The sequence below is a fragment of the Lissotriton vulgaris genome, chromosome 10 (genome assembly GCF_964263255.1).
Source record: "Lissotriton vulgaris chromosome 10, aLisVul1.2, whole genome shotgun sequence".
Classification (NCBI taxonomy): Eukaryota; Metazoa; Chordata; class Amphibia; order Caudata; family Salamandridae; genus Lissotriton; species Lissotriton vulgaris.
Window position 1 is genome coordinate 98,885,357 of NC_141698.1, and position 25,629 is coordinate 98,910,985.

At 44.8% G+C, this 25,629-nt stretch overlaps 1 protein-coding gene across 1 annotated transcript in view; it reads right to left on the reverse strand.

The window, feature by feature from the left end:
- LOC147684751 (lysosomal alpha-glucosidase-like) overlaps positions 1 to 25,629 on the reverse strand; it is a 496,980-nt gene that overhangs the window by 386,232 nt on the left and 85,119 nt on the right. Inside the window, exon 4 of the mRNA XM_086940598.1 lies at positions 4,180 to 4,345. Coding sequence (XP_086796724.1) covers positions 4,180 to 4,345 — 166 coding nt within the window. The remainder of the gene's footprint in view (positions 1 to 4,179; positions 4,346 to 25,629) is intronic.

The following is a 25,629-nucleotide window of genomic DNA, read 5'->3' on the forward strand; positions in this document are numbered from 1 at the left end:
GATTACTTCCGGGGTGTCTATACTTCTAGCTCAGACCGCTCCGAGACGGACTCGGCCGGGTTCCTCTCGACGATTGACCTCCCCTGTCTTTCTGACGAGGAACGTGCCGACATGGATCGAGATATAACCGCGGACGAGATTGCCTTGGCGATCCGTGCCTTGCGATCGGGCAAAGCGAATGGCCCCAATGGTATACCGGTCGAGTTATACAAGATTCGACCGGACGTGGTTTCTCCTTATCTAAGAACCATGTTCCTGCGGGCTCGGGAGGAGGGTATCCTCCCCTTGGATCAACGACTGGCCACTATTGTGGTTATTCACAAGGAAGGAAAACCGAGAGACGTTTGTAGATCCTACCGTCCCATCTCTCTCCTCAACGCGGAGCCCAAGATCCTAGCTAAACTGCTTGCAAACCGGTTGATCGGAGTCATCAGTGACTTGGTGCACCCGGATCAATCGGGCTTTATTCCCCGCCGTAACACTGCCCTTAACCTGCGACGGCTTCATGGCGTCATGGCCAGAGCTCATACCCTGGAGGAGCCGGCGGTACTTGCTTCTCTTGATGCCACGATGGCCTTTGACTCCCTTGAGTGGAGTTACCTTTGGGCGGTGTTAGCAAAGCTTGGGTTTGGACCGGGCTTCCTGGGCTGGGTGCAACTTCTTTATGCTGGCCCGTTGGCTGCTGTCACAGTTAATGGCCGCATGTCAGCGTCCTTCGCGCTTCATCGAGGCACTAGACAGGGCTGCCCCCTGTCACCTCTCCTGTTCGCACTGGCCCTGGAGCCACTTGCGGCCATGCTACGTTCGCACCCTGACCTGCATGGAATCACCTGGGCCCCGGGTTTTGAAGACAGGGTCTCCTTATACACAGACGACATCCTGCTTTATCTTACCTCTCCCTGTAAGTCCCTTATTGTAGCATGTGACGTGCTCCGGATGTTTGGGCGCTATTCGGGCCTGGTCATTAACTGGGCCAAGTCCTCCCTTTACATCCTGAAGGGAGACACGCCGCGCCTCCCTAGGGGCTGCAATATACAACTGGCCGGACAAGGTTTTAAGTACCTGGGAATCTACATTTCTGGTAGTCCGAAGGCGCGATACAATCACAACCTCCTTCCTCCTCTCCAACGACTGCGGAGAGATGTGGATAGTTGGCGCAAGCTTCCGCTTTCTCTCCTGGGCCGGGCGGCATTGTTTAAAATGATGTCCCTGCCTAGGTTCCTGTATGCCTTACAGAATACTCAGGACCTGGTTCCGGCTCGTTACTTCAGAGAGATTGAGAGCCTGCAACGTGCCCTGCTCTGGGAGGGTCGTCCTCGTGTCGCCATCCAGAAGCTCACATTACCATGGTACGACGGAGGTATCGCTTTGCCGGACGTGCGGCGGTATTACTGGTCCTCTCAACTCACTGCTATCAACCATGGCCTTTACGGCCCCGCGGATAGTCCGGGCTACGCAATGGACAGATGGCTTCTGCGTGGTGGCAATTACTACCGTGCCCTGTATTCCAGGTCCTTTGATCGGCGCCTCACGGGCCCGACCAAGGCAGCGGTCCACACGTGGCGGACGATTACTAAAATACAGGGCTGGCAGGGCAGACTGACGAGATTCACCCCATTGTATGATTCTGATATCCTGGGCAAGCTCTGGCACACCAAGGGTTTTGATAAATGGGACCTTATAGGTATCTCCAGGGTGGAAGACATGGTTGTTAAAGGAGAGGTCAAGACCTTCCCCCAACTACAGGCCGAGTATCACTTGGGCGGATCGGAGTTTTTCCGTTACGCCCAACTGAGACATGCGTTAGACCAGCGGAGGGCGAAATCCCTGAAAGCTCCCCCTTGGAGGACAGAATTTTGGACGGCCATATGCCTGATTGATCAATTTCTTGTAGGACAAGGAAATGGCACTATGTTAGGACTGACCTCCTCCTGCGCTTGCGTGAACAATGGGTAGCTGACGGCCTGGAACTGGACGACGAGGACTGGCAGAGTGCTGTGTCTTCCCCTAAGGAGGTCGCCATTTCCTCGCGTCTACGCCTAGTGCAATTCAAGATCCTTCACCGGGTGTATGTCACCGGCCCCCGGCTTGTGCACATGGGCTTCTCGCCTGATGGCCTTTGTCGTCGTGGCTGTGGAGCCCTTGCTACCTTCATGCATATTCTGTGGGAGTGCCCTGTTATTGCCCCTTACTGGGAGAAAGTACATCGTGTAATGAGGGAAGTGACTGGAGTTGAGTTGGCTGCAGAGGCGCGGAGGTGCCTCCTTAACATTTGGGAGCCGAACGATTATAACACGGCGCAGACTCGTTGGGCTACACTAGGCAACATGATTGCCAAACGAGATATTGCGCAGAAATGGGGTTCTACCACGGCCCCCCTGGTGGTGCAATGGAAAGCCAACATGGATTGGTGTATGCTTCGGGAAAAGACGGTGTACGCTGCCAGGGGGAGGCCTCAAACGTGGAACAAGGTGTGGGGGGCATGGAATGCTTACAGGGGTGATTTGTGCTTACCACCGGAGCCTATTCCCCGCGAGGAACACCTGTCACCGTAACCATTGGCACCAACTGCTTTATACTTACTGTAATTCTCCTGTTCTCCTTCCCCCCCCCCCTACATCCTACTATCCGTTCTGTTCTGGATCCTCTACCTGACCTCCGATGCCTCTGACTGACTCATACACGTCTCTTTTACTCCATTGCCTTTCTAATGCGCCCTTTGGCGCTTCTTTCTTGGTTTTGGTTACCTTTATAAAATAATAAAAACAACCTGCAATGTCCTGCTGTAATTTGTTTTGCACTATCGTCCTCCTGATACTATGCTGCCTTGCCTCCGGGATGTTAGGCTGAATAGCTGTGTGCTTTTATATAATAAAGGTTTTAAAAATTTTAATAAAAAAAAAAAAAATGCTTTAAAGAAGGCTATATCAGCTCATTACACAATGAAATAAACCTCTCTGAAAACAACTGAAGTTCAAGTCTTTATATGATTAAAAAACAATCACAATACACAGGAATTACTTCATTCCGTGATGCCACAAGTTTCAATAAATGGTAGACCTTGATGAAAACATGTGATAAAAGTGACTGTTGGTGAACAAAGTGATCAGTGCATTAAATTCAGTGACACATATATACAAATTATACAAGGGGGAATTTTTGGAAGGCCAGAGTTTTGAGTTAATCCTCCAAGGAGACAAGAGGTTGCTGTGCAAGTTCCTGGAGGTATCTTGACCAATATAGAGCGTCGACGTTTCGACCCAGCGAGATTAAGGAAGCCTCGAGGACGTTCAGAACGTCCTCGAGGCTTCCTTAATCTCGCTGACAGCACAGTCGGCGCTCTCCCATTGCAGTGATCGCATTCGAACTTACTGCTCAATCGTTGAACTACTCGGGGTTGACCCATCGGCTGCCCTCCAGGTTATGATATTTCCTCCTGTCCCATCAGTTCCCAATACCCTCCCCTGTCTTGATAAAGACCCGGCGCGACCACCAACTGGGGCGCACCAGGGTCGAAACGTCGACGCTCAATGTTGGTCAAGATACCTCCAGGAACTTGCACAGCAACCTCTTGTCTCCTTGGAGGATTAACTCAAAACTCTGGCCTTCCAAAAATTACCCCTTGTATAATTTTTATATATGTGTCACTGAATTTAATGCACTGATCACTTTGTTGACCAACAGTAACTTTTATCACATGTTTTCATCAAGGTCTACCATTTATTGAACCTTGTGACATTACGGAATGAAGTAATTCCTGTGTATTGTGATTGTTTTTTAATCATATAAAGACTTGAACTTCAATTGTTTTCAGAGAGGTGTATTTCATTGTGTAATGAGCTGATATAGCCTTCTTTAAAGCAATTTTTGCCGCCACCCAACAGAACCACTTTGTTTTTAATCACACTTACCCAGGTTCTGAGGGACACAGGGTTACCCCTTTTATGTAAAACAAGTAATCCATCATCGGCATGGGCGGGTTCTGCTCTATTGTGGGAGCTTTTTGTCGCTCAGTTCGAAAGGTGTTCAGGGATCCTACAAGTGGGATATTCAGTGCTAATGAACAGTAATGAAGACCTCACTAATTGGAGCATATTTAACATATATTCTTTCAAAATATGACTCAATAAATTATGGCATATCATCATTGTTTTTCCATAGTAAGTTGTGAATAGCTACCGTTGGTGCTAAATCTCGTGCCCACAGAGTCAGGGTGTTCCAGTCGAAGCTGTGAAGAAAGCTGGCACGATGCTCTCCCACACCATAGAGGAACAATGAAGGAAGGGAAGTGGAGATCTGCAGAAACTGATCGGCAAACATCAGGGGAGCAACCGTTGTATTAAACCTGGGCAGGAAAAAATTGAATGTTAAAACAAAATACAGATGACAGAGCAAAATATAAAAAATAAATAAATCAGAATCTAACTAAGAGTAAACATGACATGCTTTAGAGCAGTATACATTAAGATTAACTACACAGTTGCAATGCATTATATGGTAATATTTAGAGAAAGCATTAATGCTTTAAGGTATGTCAATAAACTGCTTCCTCCCGAGGTGCACTGGGTGGGAGAGAAGGGGCTGTGGCATTTAATGCAGTCCAGGGCTATACCAATGCCCAGGCTTTGGGGGTGGGGGTTCAGACATAAGAGCTTTATTAATTGGAGCCAATACGCGAGGACGTCAACTGAAGTGATGTGAGAAAGCACACAGAGGACACAATATGAGCTTTTCTATTTAACTTGTAGTTACTTTGGTGTGAGTATTTTCACTAACTCTTCAACAGGCAACCAAATAAATACCATCCTAATGAATCAGTAAAACAAACGGCAAACATGTCGACATTGTTAATATAACAAATCAATGAGGATCAGATTTTATGTAAAGCAGACAATCTTGTAATAAAGCTGTGGGTTAATTGTCTGACATTCCTTAATTAAAGCATCTATATGAGGTATTCGTAGGATAGTGGGATCCATTGCCTCCTTGGTGCCAATACCGCTCAACAATGTATAGGCAGGAACAGTACTAGAAGGTTGCATTCAGAGAACTAACAGCAACATTTAGGTGTGATAGGCTGGTGACAATTTAATCCTTTCCTCTTTCGTGAACATTTATGATGAAGAATACAGGTGGTCAGAATATTGGACCGATATATACCCACCAGTTTTTGTCCCTGTAAGGTGTTCACTTTCACTTCTACTTTAATTCTTCTGCTGTTTCATACTTTGTTTTTTTGCCTTTATATACATTAACGAGCCAGCTGTTGGCTTAGGATATGATTATCTACATAACCAGATAGAGTATTATTAATTACTGTAGACAACTCTGTTTTTACTGTTTATTGTGGACCGGTAGTCTTCTCTGGGTATTATAAACATATATATTTATTTTTACTTTTTCAGATATGGAGGGTTTAGCTCGATGGACACAAATAATGTTATAATTACTCCCATGGTATATGGATGTGGGAAACAGAGCCAAGAAAATAATATGGCAGCTTCGAATTGAACATTTCAAATTAAGTTCCGGGGACTCAATGCAACAGGTTTACTCTGAATTGGAATGATAGGTAATGCACAGTTTCTTGCACAGAGGGGATTGGAATCGGGGCGGTTGTTCTAAAAAGTTGTTGTATTATTTTAAATGGTCAGGAACATCACTGTAATAACAAGGACATGGAACATGCTCACAATAAGCAGAATATTATAAGAAACACTTCCAAACGGAGGAGATACATTGACCATGTAGCGGACTGAAAATAAAAATGTGATAGAAGATGAATGGGGTTACAAGTAAGACCAACAAATGTACAGTCCATCAAGTATTCAAAAGGGAGCAAACTACTGAGTGGTGGTTAGAGGGCCATATAATTTCATAGCTTGTGCAGATGTCACGTCAAACTCTAGAGGAACAACTATTCTCCTGACTGACTTGATCCCAGTAGTAATCGAGCAGATCTGGGTCGAACAACAGGGTTGTTACACAGCAGGAACTGGGTCTTGCAAAGGAGAAATAATAATAATCGATATCCACATACCTCCCACCCAGGTTTCAATAAATGGTCATCGAAAAATGTAGTTTGTCGACTGGTAAAGAATCTAGACCGTCCGGTCATTCAGTGGCAAGATCTGAATCTGCCAATATTTGAATTAGACAGAGAGCACAGAAGAGAGAGTGTAGGTTATGACTGCCTGATACTGTTCAACGAGTCTTCTGCTTAGTAGCAATTCTGTGCATGCAACATCAAAGTGAGCAACTGTACACAGTCTACTTAGAGACACATAACTCCTTTTCACTGGTAGACGATGACATGACAGAATCTCAGACATGAGACTCCTAGCGTTTGGCTGGGGGAGTAGTGACTTTTTGCTGTTTATTCACATACTGCTAGCCAAACGCCACTGCACACACTATGTCAACTGCCAGCCGGTGTGATTGCTGTGTTAGTCATATGCGCGTATGAAAGTGATGGACCCTTGAATGGCGCAGTCCGTTGATGTGAATGTTGTAATGTGCTGGGCCCGCGGCTGGCGGTGTGAATGGTCTTGTGCGCGTCACGTATGAAAGGTGTGAGAATGGCCTGTAAAGAGGTTGGTGCCTTGTCGTGGCTTTACAGCTCATGAGGAGTGAGTCATTGGTTCAGGTTTTTAACCTTTGAATTATTAACGGTGCATTTCTTTTTTGTGAAATATCTGGTTGATAAAATTTTAAGCTCTGCACCTTCACTCACCCTTGTGACAAAGCCAACCAATATGAGTGCGTACTTGAGGAACAGATGGGTAGGCAATAATATTGGTCTTGTCTGTCTTACTGTGCCAAGGTGTAGTTTGTCTCTAGGGAAAATCTATCAATTTTGGATATTTTTGTAAACTTAAAAAAATGGGGAGTACTGGGTGGTTTGCCTCTCTTGGATCCCAACAACCTTTCTTTTTTTACACACAATGAAATGCAAACCTCAAAATGTGACTATAGTCACACATGTTCCTTGTATTACTGTGTCAAACTTCTAGTATCAGAAAAACCACAATTTTCCTACCAGCCAGAGTTCCCCCAGGTCTCCCCAAAAAAATGGTACCTCACTTGTGTGGGTGGGCCAAGTACTTGCGACAGGCAAGGGCCCAAAACATATTGTGGAGACATCAAATTACCTATTACAAAACAACCTTGTTTTGCAAGGAAGGTCACCTGGGTTTTTGGCCCCGGCTTGGCAGCCATCTAAGGAAACCTACCAAACCCAGACATTACTAAAAACTAGACCCCCGGGGGAGTCCGGTGAGATATGGCTTGCATGTAACCCCCCAACGTTTTCCTACCCAGAATCCCCTACTAACGTCAAATATAGCTGTTTTCTTTTTTTTCCCTCACATTTCTGTGTGGGATCACCGTATCGGCACAAATGTTCAACCACACAGAATTCCCATTGGTCTCCCAGTAAAAATGATACCTCTCTTGTATAGTCGTCCATTGCAGAATCGCCTAAAACATATTTATTTTGAAAATATATATTTTTTAAAATATAGCGCTTAGAGCACTGTGCGATCCCCTCAATCCCCATGTTTTGGCCCTTCCCAGTCGCAGGCCCTTGGCCCACCCATCCAAGTGATCCCACAACTTTCCCACACAGAATCGGGAGAAAAATTCGATTTTTTCCAGTTAAATTTGAGGTTTGCAGGCTCTGCAAGCTAATGCGCCTGGTATCCCCGGCCAGTCCCTGTATTACTTTACGCCAATGACACAGTTTTGAGGTCAAGAACAGCTGTTGGCCTGCAGAGACTGATGGACACCTTTGTGGACTTCAAGGAGGGAAGGCAACTGAATATAAACATTACTAAGACCTATACACTGATTTGTGTTAAAACGTCCCAGAGGAGCAGAAGCTTTTTAGTCAGCGGTTCCCCGATTACGAGAGTTAATACATTTAATTATTTAGGTATATTGTTTGCCAGCAATGGTTTATGGGTCAATCGTGTACAAAGTGCCAGACTAAAAATAAGTAGGGTTGTGAGAGCGTTTTAGGTTTTTATGCAAGCTCCGCAGCTACCCTATTAGAAAATTACCAATATCTACAAAACTAAAGCTCTGTCTGCTGCCATGTATGGAGGAGGTAATTCAATTCAATTCATAAAGCTTTATTCGGTTCATGTGAAAATCAACCATAAAAGCACAAAATAAGGATACATCATTATAAAATTTGATGGACTTAGCACAGAGAATATCTACAGATAAAAACCATGGTTTAAAATATACTTTTTCTAACATTAATGGATTTAAGTAAAAAGGCATCAGTAAAAAAAACAGAGATCTGGTTCCTGCATCATAAATAGCAGCCTCATTGCTGCATCTACATTAAAAATGCCGTATTTTAAAAACATAGGTTTCAAATAAGCAATGCGAAGATTCATAAAAAGGATACAAATAAGAAGAAAATGCAGTGTGGATTGCTTAGTTTGGCCATCACAGGGGCATGGTCCTACCGGGTGCTTTTTAAGGTGTGGAAAAGCTACTAGGTGGTGCGCCAGCCCAAACCTTAATCTGGTAAGAACACATCTATGTGAATTTCTTGTCACCTGGCTCAGATAACTGGAAACCTTCACATTCTAGATATCTGTTATAGAACATGCAAGTCTTTAGTGCCCGCTATCAACAGACCGCATTTTAGCTCTACATAACAGAAACGTATTTTTCAGTACTGTTTTGGGCATTTTTACAACAGCATGGGGGTCATCCAGAACATTTAAATCATAGATTTCTTTAAAACTACATACAATGTACTTTAGCCAGGGTATCATAAGATGATTATCCAGTTTAAGGCAATCTTTAATTATTAATCTATTAAAAGCAGTCTCCTCCTTTTTTCCAAATAGATCGCCAAATCATTTAAGGCCTTAGTGCTTTAGATCAGACAGATGACTAATCCCCACTTCTCTACGAATTAGTTTTGTTGGGGCGGAGATTGGTAAGCATAAGAGTTTTTTGAGGAAGTTATTTTCCTCAATTTGTAAGCTTCCATCCGACAATATCCCCATACCCCAGCCTCATAGAGTGCGATCAGGACGCATCTGGACTGATATATCTGCACCATGTCCTTAATGCGTCTATCGCCTAACTTAGCTGCAAATCTAAAGACTCCATAGGCGCTTTTGGACATTTTTGCCAGGACATTACTTATTTCATGGGACCACATTCTATCTCTTGAATAAGTGATCCCCAAGTAGCAGAATGTATCTAATTGTTGGATTTTCTGTCCGTCTATAAAAAAAGGACACAATTTATTACGGCCACTACCACAAACCATAGTATTAGTTTTATTCTTGTTAATCTGCAACTTCCTTTTAGATATAAAATCGGCAAACTTATCTATCAAACACTGAAGGCCTATTGGGGTCCTGGACAATTGCACAGCGTCTTCTGCATAAAGCAGAACTGGTATATCTATCACTCTTGCTTGGGGGCATCTAATTTCACGGTTTTTAATGCTGAGTCTACCTCATTAATAAATAAAGTAAAATGTAAAGGGGCAAGGACGCAGCCTTGTCTGATGCCACATCCAACACTAAACTTTGCTGTACATTCACCATTAACCCCATACCGAACAGACGGTTGTAATTTTTCATAAAGCTGTGCTAAAAAATAAATGATACCCTCTGGGGCCCCAAGTTCTAGTAGCGTTCGCCATAAAATTGAGTGATCTACTAAGTCGAATGCACTGCTTAAATCCGCAAAACCAAAAGGTAGAGGGAACCTTGCTTGGCCTAGGTATATTTCCCAATTATTAAATCAAGATTGACGCACTGATCAAGCGTTCCTCTGCCTTCCCTGAAACCATATTGAGTGTTGGCTAAAATCCCATTAGTCTCTGCCCACTCTTCTAACCTAACTAACAGTACCGAACTCCTAATTTTAACAGAAAATTCTAAAAGGGAAATTGAGCAGTATTTTTGTGCCTCCATTTTTTCCCCCTTCTTTAAAAATGGGTATAATAATAGATTCTACCCATGTAGTTGGGACTCCGTTACTTACTGTGGCATTAAAAACAATTGTTAATAGAGGGCCCCATAATGCTGGGACAGCTTTATAGACATCAATGGGTACCTCATCCGGGCCCTGTGCCTTTCCTCCCTTGCTTACTTTAATGCCATCTTCCACTTCACCTATAGTAATGTTTAGCGGTACTATTGGCCAGGGGTCCATATTAACACCAAGAGCATCACTGGCTTTAAATATTTCAGAGAAATGAGTGACCCAAGCTTCACTGCTTACATGGGACAATAACTCTGGCGCCAGGTCATCTTTTAAAAATGGTGAGTTAATGGTCACTCAGAATAGTTGGCTATTTGATGTCTCAGCCACTTGTGTGAGTTTATCCCAGGCCTCTTGTTGCAACTCCTTTTTCCTCTGCTTAAGAGCCAGTTTATAGTCTACTCTTAGGTTGGCAACAAGCATAGGATCCCTTGGTCTATTTGTTAGAGCCTGCTTAAGCTGTGTGAGCAGAATGGTACAAGCACGGTCAAACCATCCCTTGTTACGACTGGTTCCTCTTTTACCAAGCCTTGTGAAGATAGTATCAATAGTAGAATTAATTTTAATAAAATTCCTTAAAATCGATGCAGGGTCGCTATTGATATTTAAATTATCAAATATCTCAGTGGAACAATCCATTACTATGGTTTTTAGCACTTTGTCCGCATTCACCCCTTTCCATTTAATCCTAGTTCCATTTGGTCTTTGTGGTTCAATGTTACCCACAGTTTTTATGGAGGAGGCATTTGGGGGACATGGTTGAGTGAAGCTTTACAAGTAGAGGAGAATGCCCTTCTAAAGCCATTGCTGAGCATTCCTACCTCTGTCTCAACATATATTACTCATAAAGAGGTTAGGCTTAACTATCCAAAGGTTTTACACTCATTCAAACCAATCCTGCTTTGGCGGCCAATTAGGGCTAAGCCCAAAAGAACTTTCACAAGACCTATCATCATGGATTGCCTTACACTCAATCATGTTTTTAAATATTCCTTGGCTTTCCCATATTAATGGCACCTCAAAGAAGTTCTGTGCCCCCCCACTGTGGAATCTCCTAATAGTGTGTTAGCCCTGCATAAAAGTGAACTAAACGTTTTTGGGGGAACCTAATTTTGGCAGATCCCTGGCAAGGAAACCTTATTTTGAGCCTGTAGAATACAAAATAAATGATCTTTCTAAACAAAACTATCCAACAGACTACTTGTTTGGGATTCAGAACAATGAAGGACTTAAAGAAGCTTTCTATTCTAAAAGTCAATGTTTTCTCAGTAATTGGCAATTTCAAATGAATATGTCTTTATCAGAGATAAAGGTTATGAATTATGATGCAAAATGGCACCTACAGTTCTACACAATTTCCATTTAAAAGATTGGCCTTAGGATTCCGGTACCTGCATAAAGCGTTTCCTTTCCATCATTCCTGGACCTCAAATTAATCGTCCTGATCAAAGATATAAATACACAAACACTTGCAGTAGTTACAAAATAAAGTGTGGGTAAGCTATACCAATAATGGATAGAGCACTCTAGTCTTTCAGCAGTGAAAGAAAAGTTTTCCTCTACTAATGAAAATATGAATGTAACTGATTTTCTTCTGGGACCACATCCTAAAAGAAGTAAAAGCGTCCTTGCCACAGGAATATACGCCACTTAATAATGAATTAAATAAATATTCAGAGTCAAAAGCTGCAGAAAGAATATGGCAAATAGACCAAAAATCATGCAAACTGTTTTTAAAGTTATCGTCAATGGAATGCACTGCCTTTCTAAGGGAACATACTCATTAAATCACATTTTGCCTCAGCCCTAGCCCTCCTGAAAAGAAATCTAAATTTGTTACAACATGGACAGGCTCAGTTAAGAGCACTTATAAAATTTAATTGGGCACTACTGTAGGAAAGTGGGTTTCTGTTGCAGCAACCCCCCACTTTTTGCCAGATTTCTGATGCACTTTGACTTAATGTGCCCTGGGTCCCTGACAATCAGGTTCCCAGTGCTGGTGTTCCTTCCCAAAACTGTACCTTTGTAACCTCAATTGGCACCTCTCTGCCCACCTGTCATTCCTTTGAAAAAGGTACCATGGGTATCAAGGGCACCGTGACCAAGGAAGGCCTCTAAGCCTGCAGCACATATTCTGCCAACCTTAGAGGTCCTGGACCATAACACACACACACACATTGCAATTGCGGGCTGTGGGTTTTGAGGCAGAGAAAAGTGAAGCGTCGACATGTTACACATCCACGTGTGCCATGCCTGCAAACCACTACTTATTGTATAGGTAAGACAACCCTCTAGCTGGGTGCACTATACCACTGGTGAGGTTACAGTTGCATGAGCACTGTACCCCTACACTGTCCAAGTCCATGCTTCGACATTGTCAGTGCAGCAAAGCCATAAAAGCGTATATGGTCTGGGGGTTTGTCATTACGTACTCCACAGCACCATATTGGCTCTGCTGAATTCTGGAAAGTTTGGTAGCAAACGTCTCAGCATACTAACCCCACACTGATTTCAGTGTGGGATTTATTATACAATGCACTCAGAGGGCATCTTAGAGATGCCCCCTGAAAAACGACAAGCGTCTGGTGGGTTCCCTGAATAGTTAACACCAGCCTGCCACCACAAGACAGGTTTCTGGACCCCTGAGGTGGGAGCCTTCAATCTCTAGACCTAGAAACAAAGCTTTTCATGGGCGGAGGTGGTCACACCTGCCCCAGTGTCAGGAAGAGCCATCTGTGGCAGGGGAGCTTCAAAGGTCTTGCCACCTTTGTAACACAACCCCCAACCTCTCCTGCTATCAGGAGCAGGTACCCTCCCTGTTTCGCCCCCTTTCCGGCAGGAAAAATTAGAACAGCCCAGAAAGTGTGCCCACCTCTGACAACCCCACACCTCAGCTGGGGGAGGCGAGGTGAAGCCCAGACTTCAGTTCCCACTATCTTCCAGATGGCAGGCACTCTCTAATCAGTGTTAGGGATTTGCCAACTCCACTATGTGGGGTGAGCACACCAAGGGTGTAGTCACCTATTGGCAACTGACCTCAAGACCCATAAAACAACCCCTGAATATAATCTTTAGGGGGCAGCCTTGAACCCAGAAGGGAGATCCCTGTAACGTACAAAGAAGAATAAGGACGAAAGAAGAGGCACAGACGAGGAGACTGCAGAGAAGAACTGACATGACCATAGCCCTACCGGCCGTCTGCAGTTTCCAGAGATCCTGCACCACAAATGTCGGCTTGTCCTGCAACAAGCGACCTCCAGAACCCCTGGGAGCACTGACTGTCTTTAACAAAGACCGGATCTCCTGTGAACACCAGCTCTGTGCAAAACAATGTCCAAAGAAAGACTCCAAGCCTGCTGAAGACAAAGAAACCCGACGCCTGGAACCAACACTGCACCCATTGCCAAAGGCCCGAGTCAGAGTGGCCCCCGGTCCCAGCGAGGTCCCCTAGAACTCCAGAGTCTGAGTCAGAGTCTGAGTCCACATGGTTTGACCCAGCCAGGACTCCCCGATGTCGCCTGCAGCCTTTGCACGGACCCGGTCCCCCCCCCCACCTCCCCACCCCCAATCGCGAGAGGGCCTGAGGTGCACCTAGGACCAGAGCCCTCCAACCTACTTGCCAGGCTGTAGGTTCTTCCCCAAAGACTTCCTGGACGAAGCCTGTAGCCAACACCCCAAACCCCACAACTCACATTGAAAACAACAGGGCACCAGATGCCAAATCAGCACCCTGCACCCCCTATGCCGCTGTGGGTGCACCTTGACTGCTAAATCAGATCCCCCTTTGCCCTGAGCAAAACCCTAGTGGCGTGCCCGTGTACAGGCACCAACCGGAGGCCTCCTACCCCAATTGGATAACATTGGGCCTCAGCACTCTGCACCTGGCCGCCCTAGTGCCGCTGAGGGTGTTCTTGAAGTGCATCATTGACCCTGGGGGAACCCGGGTTCTAACACCAGAATCACAACTCCCAAGACCGATTACTCACCTTTAAACCAATAACCTGATTTTCTCCCATAGGACTGCATTGACTGTTTTTCTGTGAAAACATTTCTAAGTGTGGAGTTGAAAATTGTATGAGAACCTATGAAACTGTGTTTAACAAAAACTAACTCTCCTTTTATCCAGGAAATGTTCCAGTATGATACCTAGGCATATCACACCGAGTAGAAAAAGTAATCCAAAAGTAATTATAACTGTATTTGCACATTTACAAACCTGTAAGAAAACTCATTCTTCATCCAGATTGCTTTTTAACAATCTGGTCTTGAAAAGTAAAATCATATTTACCTGTACCAGGTCCTGCTTGGTTGTACTAATAAAAATAAAACAAAGAAATATTTTTTATAGAAATAATTGGTACGAGTTCAGTCTTTCATTGTGTGGCATTTCTTGCTTTAGTGTGTACATTAACTACTTAACACTATCCTCTGATGAAGCCTTACTGCTCGCCCACACTACCACAATTAGCGAGTAAGGCATTATCTACTTTTACATCTGTATGCCTTTGGGGATACACTATACCTTACTTTGGTATAGAATATACAGAGCCAGCTTCCTACAACTACAAACACTTAGATCAGGTTTCGTACATTGGCAACGTCTCAATGAAATTGCCCTGTTTGAACCATATAATTTGAAGCTCACACAAAAAAAATTGATAAAAAGTAAGATTCTACATACAACGTATTAAGTACAGAACAAGTTGATGGTGCTGCATTTACACTTTGTGACACTCCACCTATAAACTGATTCAACATGTATTATTGGCTGGTATGCAACTATAGACAATGGTTTCATTCATGAAAGTTTCCCTTCTTCAAAATCTATTTAAATAAAAATGATGACGACCCTGTGTATATTAGTACCGCACATTGTAGAAGTCCCCTTGGACACTTCGTTCTGTGTGACACCATATCATTGCACAGATTGCGTAGCAGGTTGATGCCAGGGTTAAGCTGTTTTTATCAGTTTTTACCATTAGATACATTGCCACACATCATGAACTTCTGAATCAAGGCTCTCATTTATTTTTTAACAAATGCTACTTGCTTTGGATTAAAACACGACCAGCCGCACCAGAGAACGGTTTCAGAAAAAACACAGTGTTGTGGAAAGAACTTGTATCAAAACAAGAAATCTATGCATTTTGGCAATCTGAACAAACTATTATCTGTTCAGCTACAAAAAGAAGTCCCTTTGACTCCAGCGGTTGAAGTTTATAATCTGCAGACAGCCACACCGCTTCAGAATTTCAAAGGCTGTTACACATGCAATACCCAACGCATTATTGCAGATATCGTACAAACGATTTTTAATTAGTTTGTGACAACTGGTGTTGTGCATCTTTTTAAGAACATTGGATCTGGTCTGGTGACTGGATTTAAAGCAGTATTGGACCGATTCTGTCATTTTTCTATTCTTTATTGATTCTCTAGCCCTTGGAGGATTTCCAATCATCATACTGATACCTGGCTGTGGTTTTCATCATCTTTTTCCTGTTCCGACAAGGAATCAACAACATGAAGTGCACATCTTCTTCTCAACAAAGCATACAGAAAGACTCCAGCATGCTACATAGGACATGTTTGGTTATCTGATCTTAGCGAGTACTGAATCCTCAACGAGTACTGAATCCTCAACTTTTGCAAAATGGATGCTACACAAGAAAAAGCCTGTGTTCTGATGAATAAACTGGCCGACTGAAGTAATTTTGGACTTACATCTGGAACAACCCCCAGTGGCTTGTCTCAATACGGAAGAAGTTATTCAACCTCTATATGAGCAACAGAAACTATGCATCTGTCCTTTCTACATGATGCTACCTATGACAGAGCAATATCACCGACGGCACTTTGACACAGCTCTTGATAAGTGGCTTTACTTGCTGTTATCTTTCGAGGCCCTTTGAGAGGAGCAACAACTACCATTGAATACCCAAGATGAGCAACTAATTGCTGGTCCTTCAAATACACCGACCATTGACTATGAACATGCTCTGTATGGTTTCCGTAAAGATCCCACGGATGCTGAGTCTGCAGTCAAAGTTGTTGACATGCCCTCTGATGAAGGATGGACTCAACAAGTAAGTCAACCAATGATAATAATTTAGCAAATATACCAAAACGGTCTGAATGAACTATATTCTTTTTATAAGACTCTTTCTAAGTTCTTGTCTTTTGTTTTACACTGCATATTTTTAATCTGGCCCATTTCATATCATCACTGGTATGTTTAATCACCAACACACATCAAACCCTCTAGCTAAATTACCATATATATGTAAGGACCAGATACTCTAGTGGCACCACCTCTCTATCCACATGGCATGATGAGTACTTGTCCTCAATTACTGCATAAAAGTTACTACAATGTCTGTTGTAACAATTAATGTAGTGTCCCACTTGTCAATTCCCTCCTTTTTGGCTTTTCTCGTTTCTTCTTTTTTTTCCTCCTTTCCTTTCACTCACTTCCTCTTTTTACCTGTTTCCATCTCTTTTCCATCCTTACCTCCCTCCCTCCCTCTCACCCCTTTAAATAACAGTTGATGTAATAGCATGGTCTCCAATTTTATGTCAAGACCGGAGGCTCCTATTATGCATGATGAGAGGGGAGCCATTCGGTGGAATTAGGGTGACGAATGGAAGAAGGGTCGAATGTGGGGAGACAAATACTGGTTCAAAAGCAAAAGAGTCAGATTTGGGAATTTTGGAAGGGGGGGAAGGGGGGTCAGCCACATCAAAAACATCAAATAAATAGTCTGCATCAGCCATATCATCGTCTGTGTCCAAGATATGGAAATAACCAATTTTTTAATTGGTGACTCTGCGTGCTTAGACTTTTGCTTCTTTTTGCCCTCGGTACCGACAAACCCCTCCTTATTAGGAGGCCTGGGAGGCACAACGTCCTCAGTCATATGCGAGAAGGACTCGCCCATCAAAAGTGATGATTTTTTATTAGTATGCACAGGAGCAGAGAGGTCCACCTTACGTTTTCTGCTATCCCCCGCAGAATGGGCCAAAACCTTGGACATAAGGCTGAGCATAGAATTTTCGATTGTCTTTGACATGCGTTTCATGGGTAACTCCACAGCATGTTCCACAGAATTATTGATAAATTTGCTTAAGTCTTGTTTAAAAGATCCACTATCCTCCTTGGAGGGAACCTCTTCAGAGGAACGGTCACATTCCATTTAAATCCAGTCAAAAGACAGTAAAGTGGCAGGAAAGGGTTAAGGAGCCGGGCAGCACTGTGGGCGTGTACAGGGCAGGTCTGAGCAGAGAGAAGGACTGCCTGCGTCGGAACTGGAACATGAAGCCGAGCAGACAGAGGCTTCACGAGCGCTGTGAGGAAGCAGGAAGGTCAGAAGCGCGCGAGGGCACAACCACGGGCACAACCACGTGAAGAGAGGGTGGGGGGTGAACAGCTGACAGGCTGAGTGCGAAGGCAATGACAGCACGTGAAGCGCGAAAGGTGAGCGCGCCGCGGCGCGATATAGAAACACAAAGGCGAAGCGTAAGCACTCTGAAATACGGTGAAATACAATGAAATACAGTTAAATTTCGATAACGTTAAAACTGAGAGCAGAATAGATAATAGCACTTATCTGACTGCGAGCAGCACGAAAAGAGGAAGCTGCGCAGTCAGTATGGCCTCTTATCTATTTACTTGGTGCTGATTGGTTTCTGTACTCTCGTTTTTTCTCGTTCCCATGGCCCAGTTGTCGCCTGGCCCTCTGGGAACTGTAGTTTTTTCTCTTTTCTGGCTGCTGTTGCAATAAATGCAAGATTAGAATGCATAATACTCGCCTCCGTGTCTTTAAAAAAATTAAGACTTTCCGTCATAATAACTAGGAAAATCTACATTATGTTTAGCACTGTATGCATAATGAACAATACTTTTAATAGGTTTGTTCAATTTGTTTGTGTTTTTATATTCACATAGAACCTGCAGTCATGTGGTAAACAGTAGCTGTACACAGAGAGCACAGCAGGTACTACTTGGGTCTGGACACTTCTTTTCCCTATTTCCAGGGATTCTTATACTGTCTGTAGATAATTCTTCAGTGTTTTACTTTTCATTTTTCTTCTTCCGCATAGCATGGTTTATATCAAACTTTCCTTTATTTATTATACTTAGTCTACTACTATCACTCTTACATACTACAGGGTATTGGAGTATTGGTGTTCTAGTAAGAGGGTAACTACAGGTACACGTTTGTTTTACTTTATATATTGCCCACCGGGGACAATTTGTATGTGTAGGTTGAAAGAAATTGAACCGCACTATGGGTTAATAATTATTGGGAGACGAGACACAATTTAGATTATAGTTGGCACAATAGGTATAGGAGCTGTGCGCACTGGGGCTAGATTGTATTACATTATGACTTATACATACTTTCCTGGAGAATGTTTGTGGTATATACAAGACTATATTGTGCTTCCTTGAGTTGTGCATGGGTGCAGCTTCTCTCTATCATAATGCATGTATATTGAGTATATGTCCACAATTTTAAATCTTTATTGCATTTGGGTTATTTGCGTGGTTTGGGGAGCAATGTGGTATCTGAAGCTATTTCTCTGTGCTACAAAATTATGCAGTATGATATGGCTGTAATCCGCACAAAAGCATTAGAGGGTATCAATCACTGTTCATTGCAAGAAGACATATGTTACCTGCATCTCTCCCAACCTCCTAGTGAATGCTATGTATGTGATTATGCGGATTACTTTGCAATTTTATTTGCTTATACACGCTTTAAGATGGCTGAACTATTTCTCAGGTCCACACACCACATGACGTGTGATGTCTGTTTTCTATGTCGTTGCATCACAGTGCATTTTAAATATATGCCAGGAACAAATTTCTTCACCTGTAATCAAGACGTGTTCCACCCCGAAACACAGTGGGTTATTCCGCATAATTAGAAATAAAACTTCATGAGTTCAGAGGTGGATCTCACGTCGCCACGCTGCAGAGATTGCCCGCACTCCAGGTACATCCAATATTATTTATTTATGCTGATGAGTTTCAACCAAACAGTCTTTGTCAAAGCATGAATATACACATATAAAATGTTAACACCACAAGGCTTGAAAGTATTCATGCTTCGCTGTTATTGTTATTATATGCATCAATTCTGTCATTTTACATATATCAGTATTAATTGATTGTTTTTGTATTACGTTTCATTTACAGGTTTGATATTCACTGCTTTTCATTTTACACACATAGTTAAGTGTGTATTTTAGGTTCAGTATTTTAGGCCTTAATAATTTGAGCGCATGTATTTTCCTACAAGTTATATAAATCCAGATTGGTTAGATACACCCATATGGCATCATTCAGATATACAAGCCGGGGATGAAATAAAGTCCCTAAGGTCCAACTCCATCCTATATAGGCATTGACTACATCTTCCCTCTCAAACAATGGAAGCAGCCATTTTATGCAGAATCATGGTCATGTCTGCTATTAGATGCAGATGTCGCCTGACCTTATCTTACCAAGAACTGTGAAAGGGTCAAGCCATTCGATTAGTGATACAGATACAATCATCAATGTGAAATTTGTCTGGGTCAAATGTCTACTTAACACCAAGTCAAGGTTAATTAAAAATACATACAGACTTATAACCAAAACAGTGTAGTATGAATTGAAGTCATTTTACCTCATATGAGGAGACTTCTGGGACGCATACCTTAATGCACATAATCTATGTCAGATATTTATGAATTTATGCCAGAAATTCCAATTTCTGAAAAGATTTAGTACATAAGGACTGCCACTGACGATTTGTCTAGAGAGTGCCTTCACCCAGATCATTGCCCGAGGTTATTGCACCTACTGCGACACACAATTCACAAATGCTACAACTCGTCTGAAGCTGATAACACGGAGTACCAGATAAAGACTGACTGATTACTACAGCAGAATTTGTTTGCCCTTCATGGGGAACAATGTCTTTGCATCTCCACTGTTAAGACACCCTTTGCTGTCAACAAGGTATGCTGAGCGTCTCTTCTTCCTAAGAGACTCTAAACTGCAAGTTGCTCTGCCTTCCATGTTCTCGTACTATAGCGCATAGAAATAGACATTAGTGTATTATGTTCTAGACATTTTAAAGGAGATTTTAACAATCCTAGGAATGTTCATTTTATTCTTGTTATTTAAAATGGGACTTCAAGCTGTTTTTATACTATACAAAGTCAGTCAGAGACCACCACTTCTAAGTCAGGGCAAGGGAATTACACGCCAAGATAACCCCTGCTCACCCTCTAGGTAACGTGGCGCGAGCTGCAAGGCTAAACTTGGAGGCGATGTGAGTTAAGTATTTGCGCACGCACCAGCCCTGACGTCCAGATCCGGAAACACCGGCTACTGGCTCCCCAACCTAGGGACGCTACCCTTTGGTCAGATGCCTGGCGCACCTTGAGGGTGACGCATAACTAATGTGTCGTGTACAAGTCTGCCTGACACTCAGGACAGAAGTGGCATCACCCTGGTCACTCCTTGGCGACACAACCCTTCTGGCTGGCCCCTGACCCACTGGTTACTCCACTGGGGAACCTATCCCCCTCGCACCGCTCTATCTGGACTTCTGCACCCTCCCAACTGGAGCGGTACTGCCAGATAACAGAACTACTAGAGCCCTGCTTACAGGCGCTCCACGTTCTCTCCACACTGGGAGATCTTCCTAAAAGGACGCTCCATACGGACATGCTAGGCTCCCTCACCTGGTGTTCCCAAAAAAAACACCTAGACTACGGAGACCAGGCTTGTGCTCCTCTGAGCCACTTGCAGTAAGAGCACAGACTGTCCCATTGTCATTCTGTATGTGGCAATCAGCCGCAGACAGAATGACAATGGGCAGGGTGTGGCTGCTCTTGTGCTCAGAGGAGTGCAAGGCGGCCCCATGAGGGAGCTGAGGCTTCTGGCAGGGCAACAGTGATGTTCCCCAATGCTCAGTTTCTACCGCCCCTGATTTCTCAACCTGACCACCACGTGACACAGGTACCATTACTCCAGGACAGAGACGGTGGACACATGCACTGGACAAAACTTATGCTGCCACCACTGGATCCCACCCTTCCTGGGGAATCCAGAAAACACACTGCACTTAGGGGGATGATCTACCCTCACAAGCTAGGGACACCCAACTCACAGTGCACAAGAAACACATTTCCACAGAAATGACATTTTTATCAAACTTCATACAATAATCCCTAAAATGTGATTGATCTAAAACGCAGAGTTTTGTAGTGCGGCCAGTTGCCACTGTGGTACAACGCAAACACATATCCTTATCCTCTCGCTGCTGCCAATGCTAGAAATGGGATCCCTGGCTGGCCAGGGCTTGCGCCAAAGTCAGTCAGAAAACCACCACTCCTAAGTCAGGGCAAGGGAGTAACACGCCAAGATAACCCCTGCTCACCCTCTAGGTAAAGTGGCGCGAGCAGCAAGGCTAAACTTGGAGGCGATGTGAGTTAAGTATTTGCGCACGCACCCCAGCAACAACACCCTAGGCCCACCGCAAAGGGAACTCCACACAAGGTTATATGTAAAAATAAGCTTTGTATTACACCAAAACACACACTTTACAATGTGCCAACAGGCACGGGCAGAATTTACAGGGGATATGTACAAGACAGGGCCACCTGAAACACTGTCAGGAATCAGCACTTTTAGAACTTGAAATACAGTTAGAAATAACACTTTGAACATAGAGTATAAATCACTGTAGCACAAAATAGAACAAAGCACACAACCAGTAACTACTGGTAAAAGGTTAAGTACCACCTACGCAATCCTAACCACCTTAGGAACAGGTCACGCAGGGAACCAGGACCTCACTAGCACCACCTGTACTAGCAAGAACAACCACCTAAGTATAACAATACCTGTAGGGGTATCAGAACATAACACATGATGCATAACATACATTCGGAGGTGTAAGGAACAAGGCACATGATGCATAAACAACAAATTCAGAGGTGCAGGGAAGGAAAACACATGATGCCTAAAAAACATGCAGAGGTGTATCAAAGAACACAATTGCGCCAACCCACATAAGTCACCACCTGTGACTGTCCCTAGGCCAACTGGCCTCTTTGGGGCTAGGACGCCCTGTGTCCCAGTGTCAGGGGCCTAAACGTGACAGCTGCCCACGAAGTGCTGGGCAGCTGTAATCAACAAGGATGGAGCCAACACGATGGAGCCTCGCAGGCTCTGAGCACAACTTGCCACCTGGAAACCTCGCTGGACTCAATACAAAATGGCCTCCACCGTTGGAGTCCCACTCCTGGGGGCTCGAACTAAACTTGGGGCACCTAGAGCCTCTCAGGGCTCGTGAAATGATTGCCCCCTGAGCCTCTCGGGGGCTCTAAACAAACAATGTGGGCGGTGAGCCTCTCTGGGCTCCAAGTGAAGAAATGCCCCCACGAGCCTCGGGGCTCGACACAGAATGCAGCCTGAGCCTCGCAGGCTCGTAGCTACAAGTGGGCGGGTTGAGCCTACCGGGGCTCGGGAAACAACGGTGGCGCTGAGCCTCTCGGGGCTCAGACAACGGAAATGCCCTGCAACCTTGGGAGCGACCCGCTATGCACCATGGCCTCCCCCCCGCTCCAGCCGTCGCTGCTTACCGGCTCTCGGCAGGGGGAGGCTTCTTTCTCGGGAGGCGGTATTGCTCGGTGGGGAGCTCTCTTCATGGGAGCCCCGCCTTCACAATACGCCCGCTCTTATTATTATTAAAAAAGAAGATTTGGTACCGCGCACGTACACCAATTGGTTTCTTGGCGCTCTAGACCAGGTGGGAGAAGAACATTCAGGAACAAGGCCGCTAGCCGTGCGCCAGACGGAACAGGTAGGTTTTCAAAGAATTGCGGAAGCAACGATAGTCAGTGGACAGACGGATGGCAAGAGGAAGGGAGTTCCAAGTAACAGGAGCAAGAAAAGAGAAACAGGCTCCCCCATGTTTCTTACGATTGAACCTGGGGGTGATCAGAAGGTTATGAGTCGAAGATCTGAGGTGACGGGAAGGGACATAGGCGTGCAAACAGGAAGAGATAAAGGCAGGGGCACAGGTAAACAAGGATTTAAAGATGGTGCAGGCCATTTTAAAAACACACCGCTCTACAACTGGGAGCCAGTGTAAAGTTTTCAGCAAAGGGGTGACATGCTGATGTTTAGGTTGCTGAAAAATTAATCTGGCTGCCTGATTCTGGACCAGTTGGAGTCGGGAAAGATGGCAGGCAGGGACCCCCACGTATAGACAGTTGGCATAATCTAGACGTGAGGTAATGAGGGCAAGGATAACAAGAATAAGGGCCTCTTGGGATAGAAACCTGCAAATCTTCCCAATTCGGCGAAGGTGAAAGAAACAAGCCGAAGTGACGGTGTTAATGTGTGGCCGCATTGAGAGGTCACTGGAGATGGTGACCCCCAAGCTCTTCACAGTATTAACTGGACAGGGAGGGGAACCCAGAGCTGTAGGCCAAAAGTTGGGAGACCAGGGAGTAAGAGAGCCACCGGTCACCACCAGCTCCATTTTGCTTGGGTTGAGCTTAAGTTGGCTAAGGTTCATCCACTCATAGATAAAGAGCATGGCATTTTGAAAATTAGAACAGGAAGAGGGAGAGGAATTGAGAGGAAAAATAAGCTGCAGATCATCTGCGTAGTTGAAAGCAGTAAGTGAAAACTGCCGAAGAGAGACAAGAAGGGGCTGCATATAAAGATTAAACAGAAGCGGGGACAAAGCAGAACCCTGGGGAACACCACAAGAAAGAGAGGATAGAGGGGCAGAAAAAGAGGAAAGACGGACGGATTGAGAGCGGGAATGGAGAAAAGATATCACCCATGACAGGGCCAAGCCCGAAATGCCAGCATTTCTGACACGGTCGACCAAAATACCATGGTCGACCGTGTCGAAAGCGGCAGAGAGGTCTAACAGTACAAGGGCCTGTGCCAGATTCCTGTCAGCTCCCTCACCAGTCTTCCCCCATCTCGGGACCGGGACTTCAGTGTTGAGCCGCAAGGCTCCGGGGTAACTTCTTTTCCGGGGCTCCCTCCTGGAAATGCGAGCCCCACAGCATTTAGCGGATCTCTCTGGCTGCCCCGGGGCTCTCCCCAGCTCACAGGAGCCCCGTGCAGCCATCACTCGGCAACCTCTCCTCACCGGAGCGCGGGGTGGGCTCCCGTCCGCTTCCGGTTTTGCCTGGAGCACTTCCGGATGTCCCTCGGTCCCGCCCCCGGCCTGCCTGACTTCCTGCTGTGGGCCGGGCGGCGGCGGGGACAGTTTTGTTGGGCAATGCCGTGTGGGCACCGGCTTTAACAATAAGTAAAGCGCTCCAAAGTGCTAGCAATAAAATACAGCGCGCTCCAGCGCTATAAGTAATCAACAGCGCCCCCAGGCGCTTAGGGGCGGAATAAAGCGCTTCCTGGGGCACAGTAAAGCACTCTCAGCGCTAGGGGCCAGATCAGCTCCAGAAGGGTAAAAGTGAAGCGCTTCTCAGGCGCCAGTGGCCCCCTCAAAGTCCAGCATCATCACAAGATGGAGCAAGCAGCTCCCAAGAACCAGGAAAATACCTCCAGCCTCCCAGTTCAGCAGGCATCCAGGCAACCAGGGGCTGGGCAGGGCCCAGGGAGGCAAGCCTTCCTCAGAGCCCCAGCATCACGCCCCTGGTAGATTCAAGTTAGAAACCAGAACCATTTTCAAGAGGTCACAGCCTCTTTTTATACAGACAAATCCTTTGTCTAAAGGTGCAGGGTGGGGGGCAAAACCAGGCGCAAACAATGTTTAACAATGTTTAAACTCAAATAGTCTGAATTCAAAATGTTCATGTAAATAAAGTTTTACTTAAATAAATGGGAAAAATTTTACTTTGCATGAAAAATATGTTTTAACCCCGGGTTTTGCAGCTTTTCCTTTGAAATATCTGTGCTTTCTGCTGCTAACTTGTATTCCTGGTGAACAAAGTGTGTTTAAATGCAAAGTGTGTTTAAGACTGCAGTACTGCCTCCTGTCTATGGGGGCAGAGCGAGCAAAAATATAAACACACTTTCTGAAACACAGGTCCCCACAAGACAATTTTTTTAAAAGTTGTCAAAATTGGCACAGATGTTCCTAGAGCCATTTTTTATCATTTAAAGGACATTCCCTTGTGGGGACCTGAGTTCAGGTCCCCACAGTGCAATCAGGTCCCCACAGCGTGAGTGTGTTATCACACCAAAGTCCCCACAAGGATAGTAACACAAACCCACTCTACCACACACACACACACACACACACTCTACCACACACACACACACACACACACACTACCACACACACACACACACACACACACACACACACACTCTACCACACACACACACACACACTCTACCACACACACACACACTCTACCACACACACTACCACACACACACACACACTCTACCACACAACCACACACACTCTACCACACACACACACTCTACCACACACACACACACTCTACCACACACACACACACTCTACCACACACACACACACTCTACCACACACACACTCTACCACACACACACACTCTACCACACACACACTCTACCACACACACACTCTACCA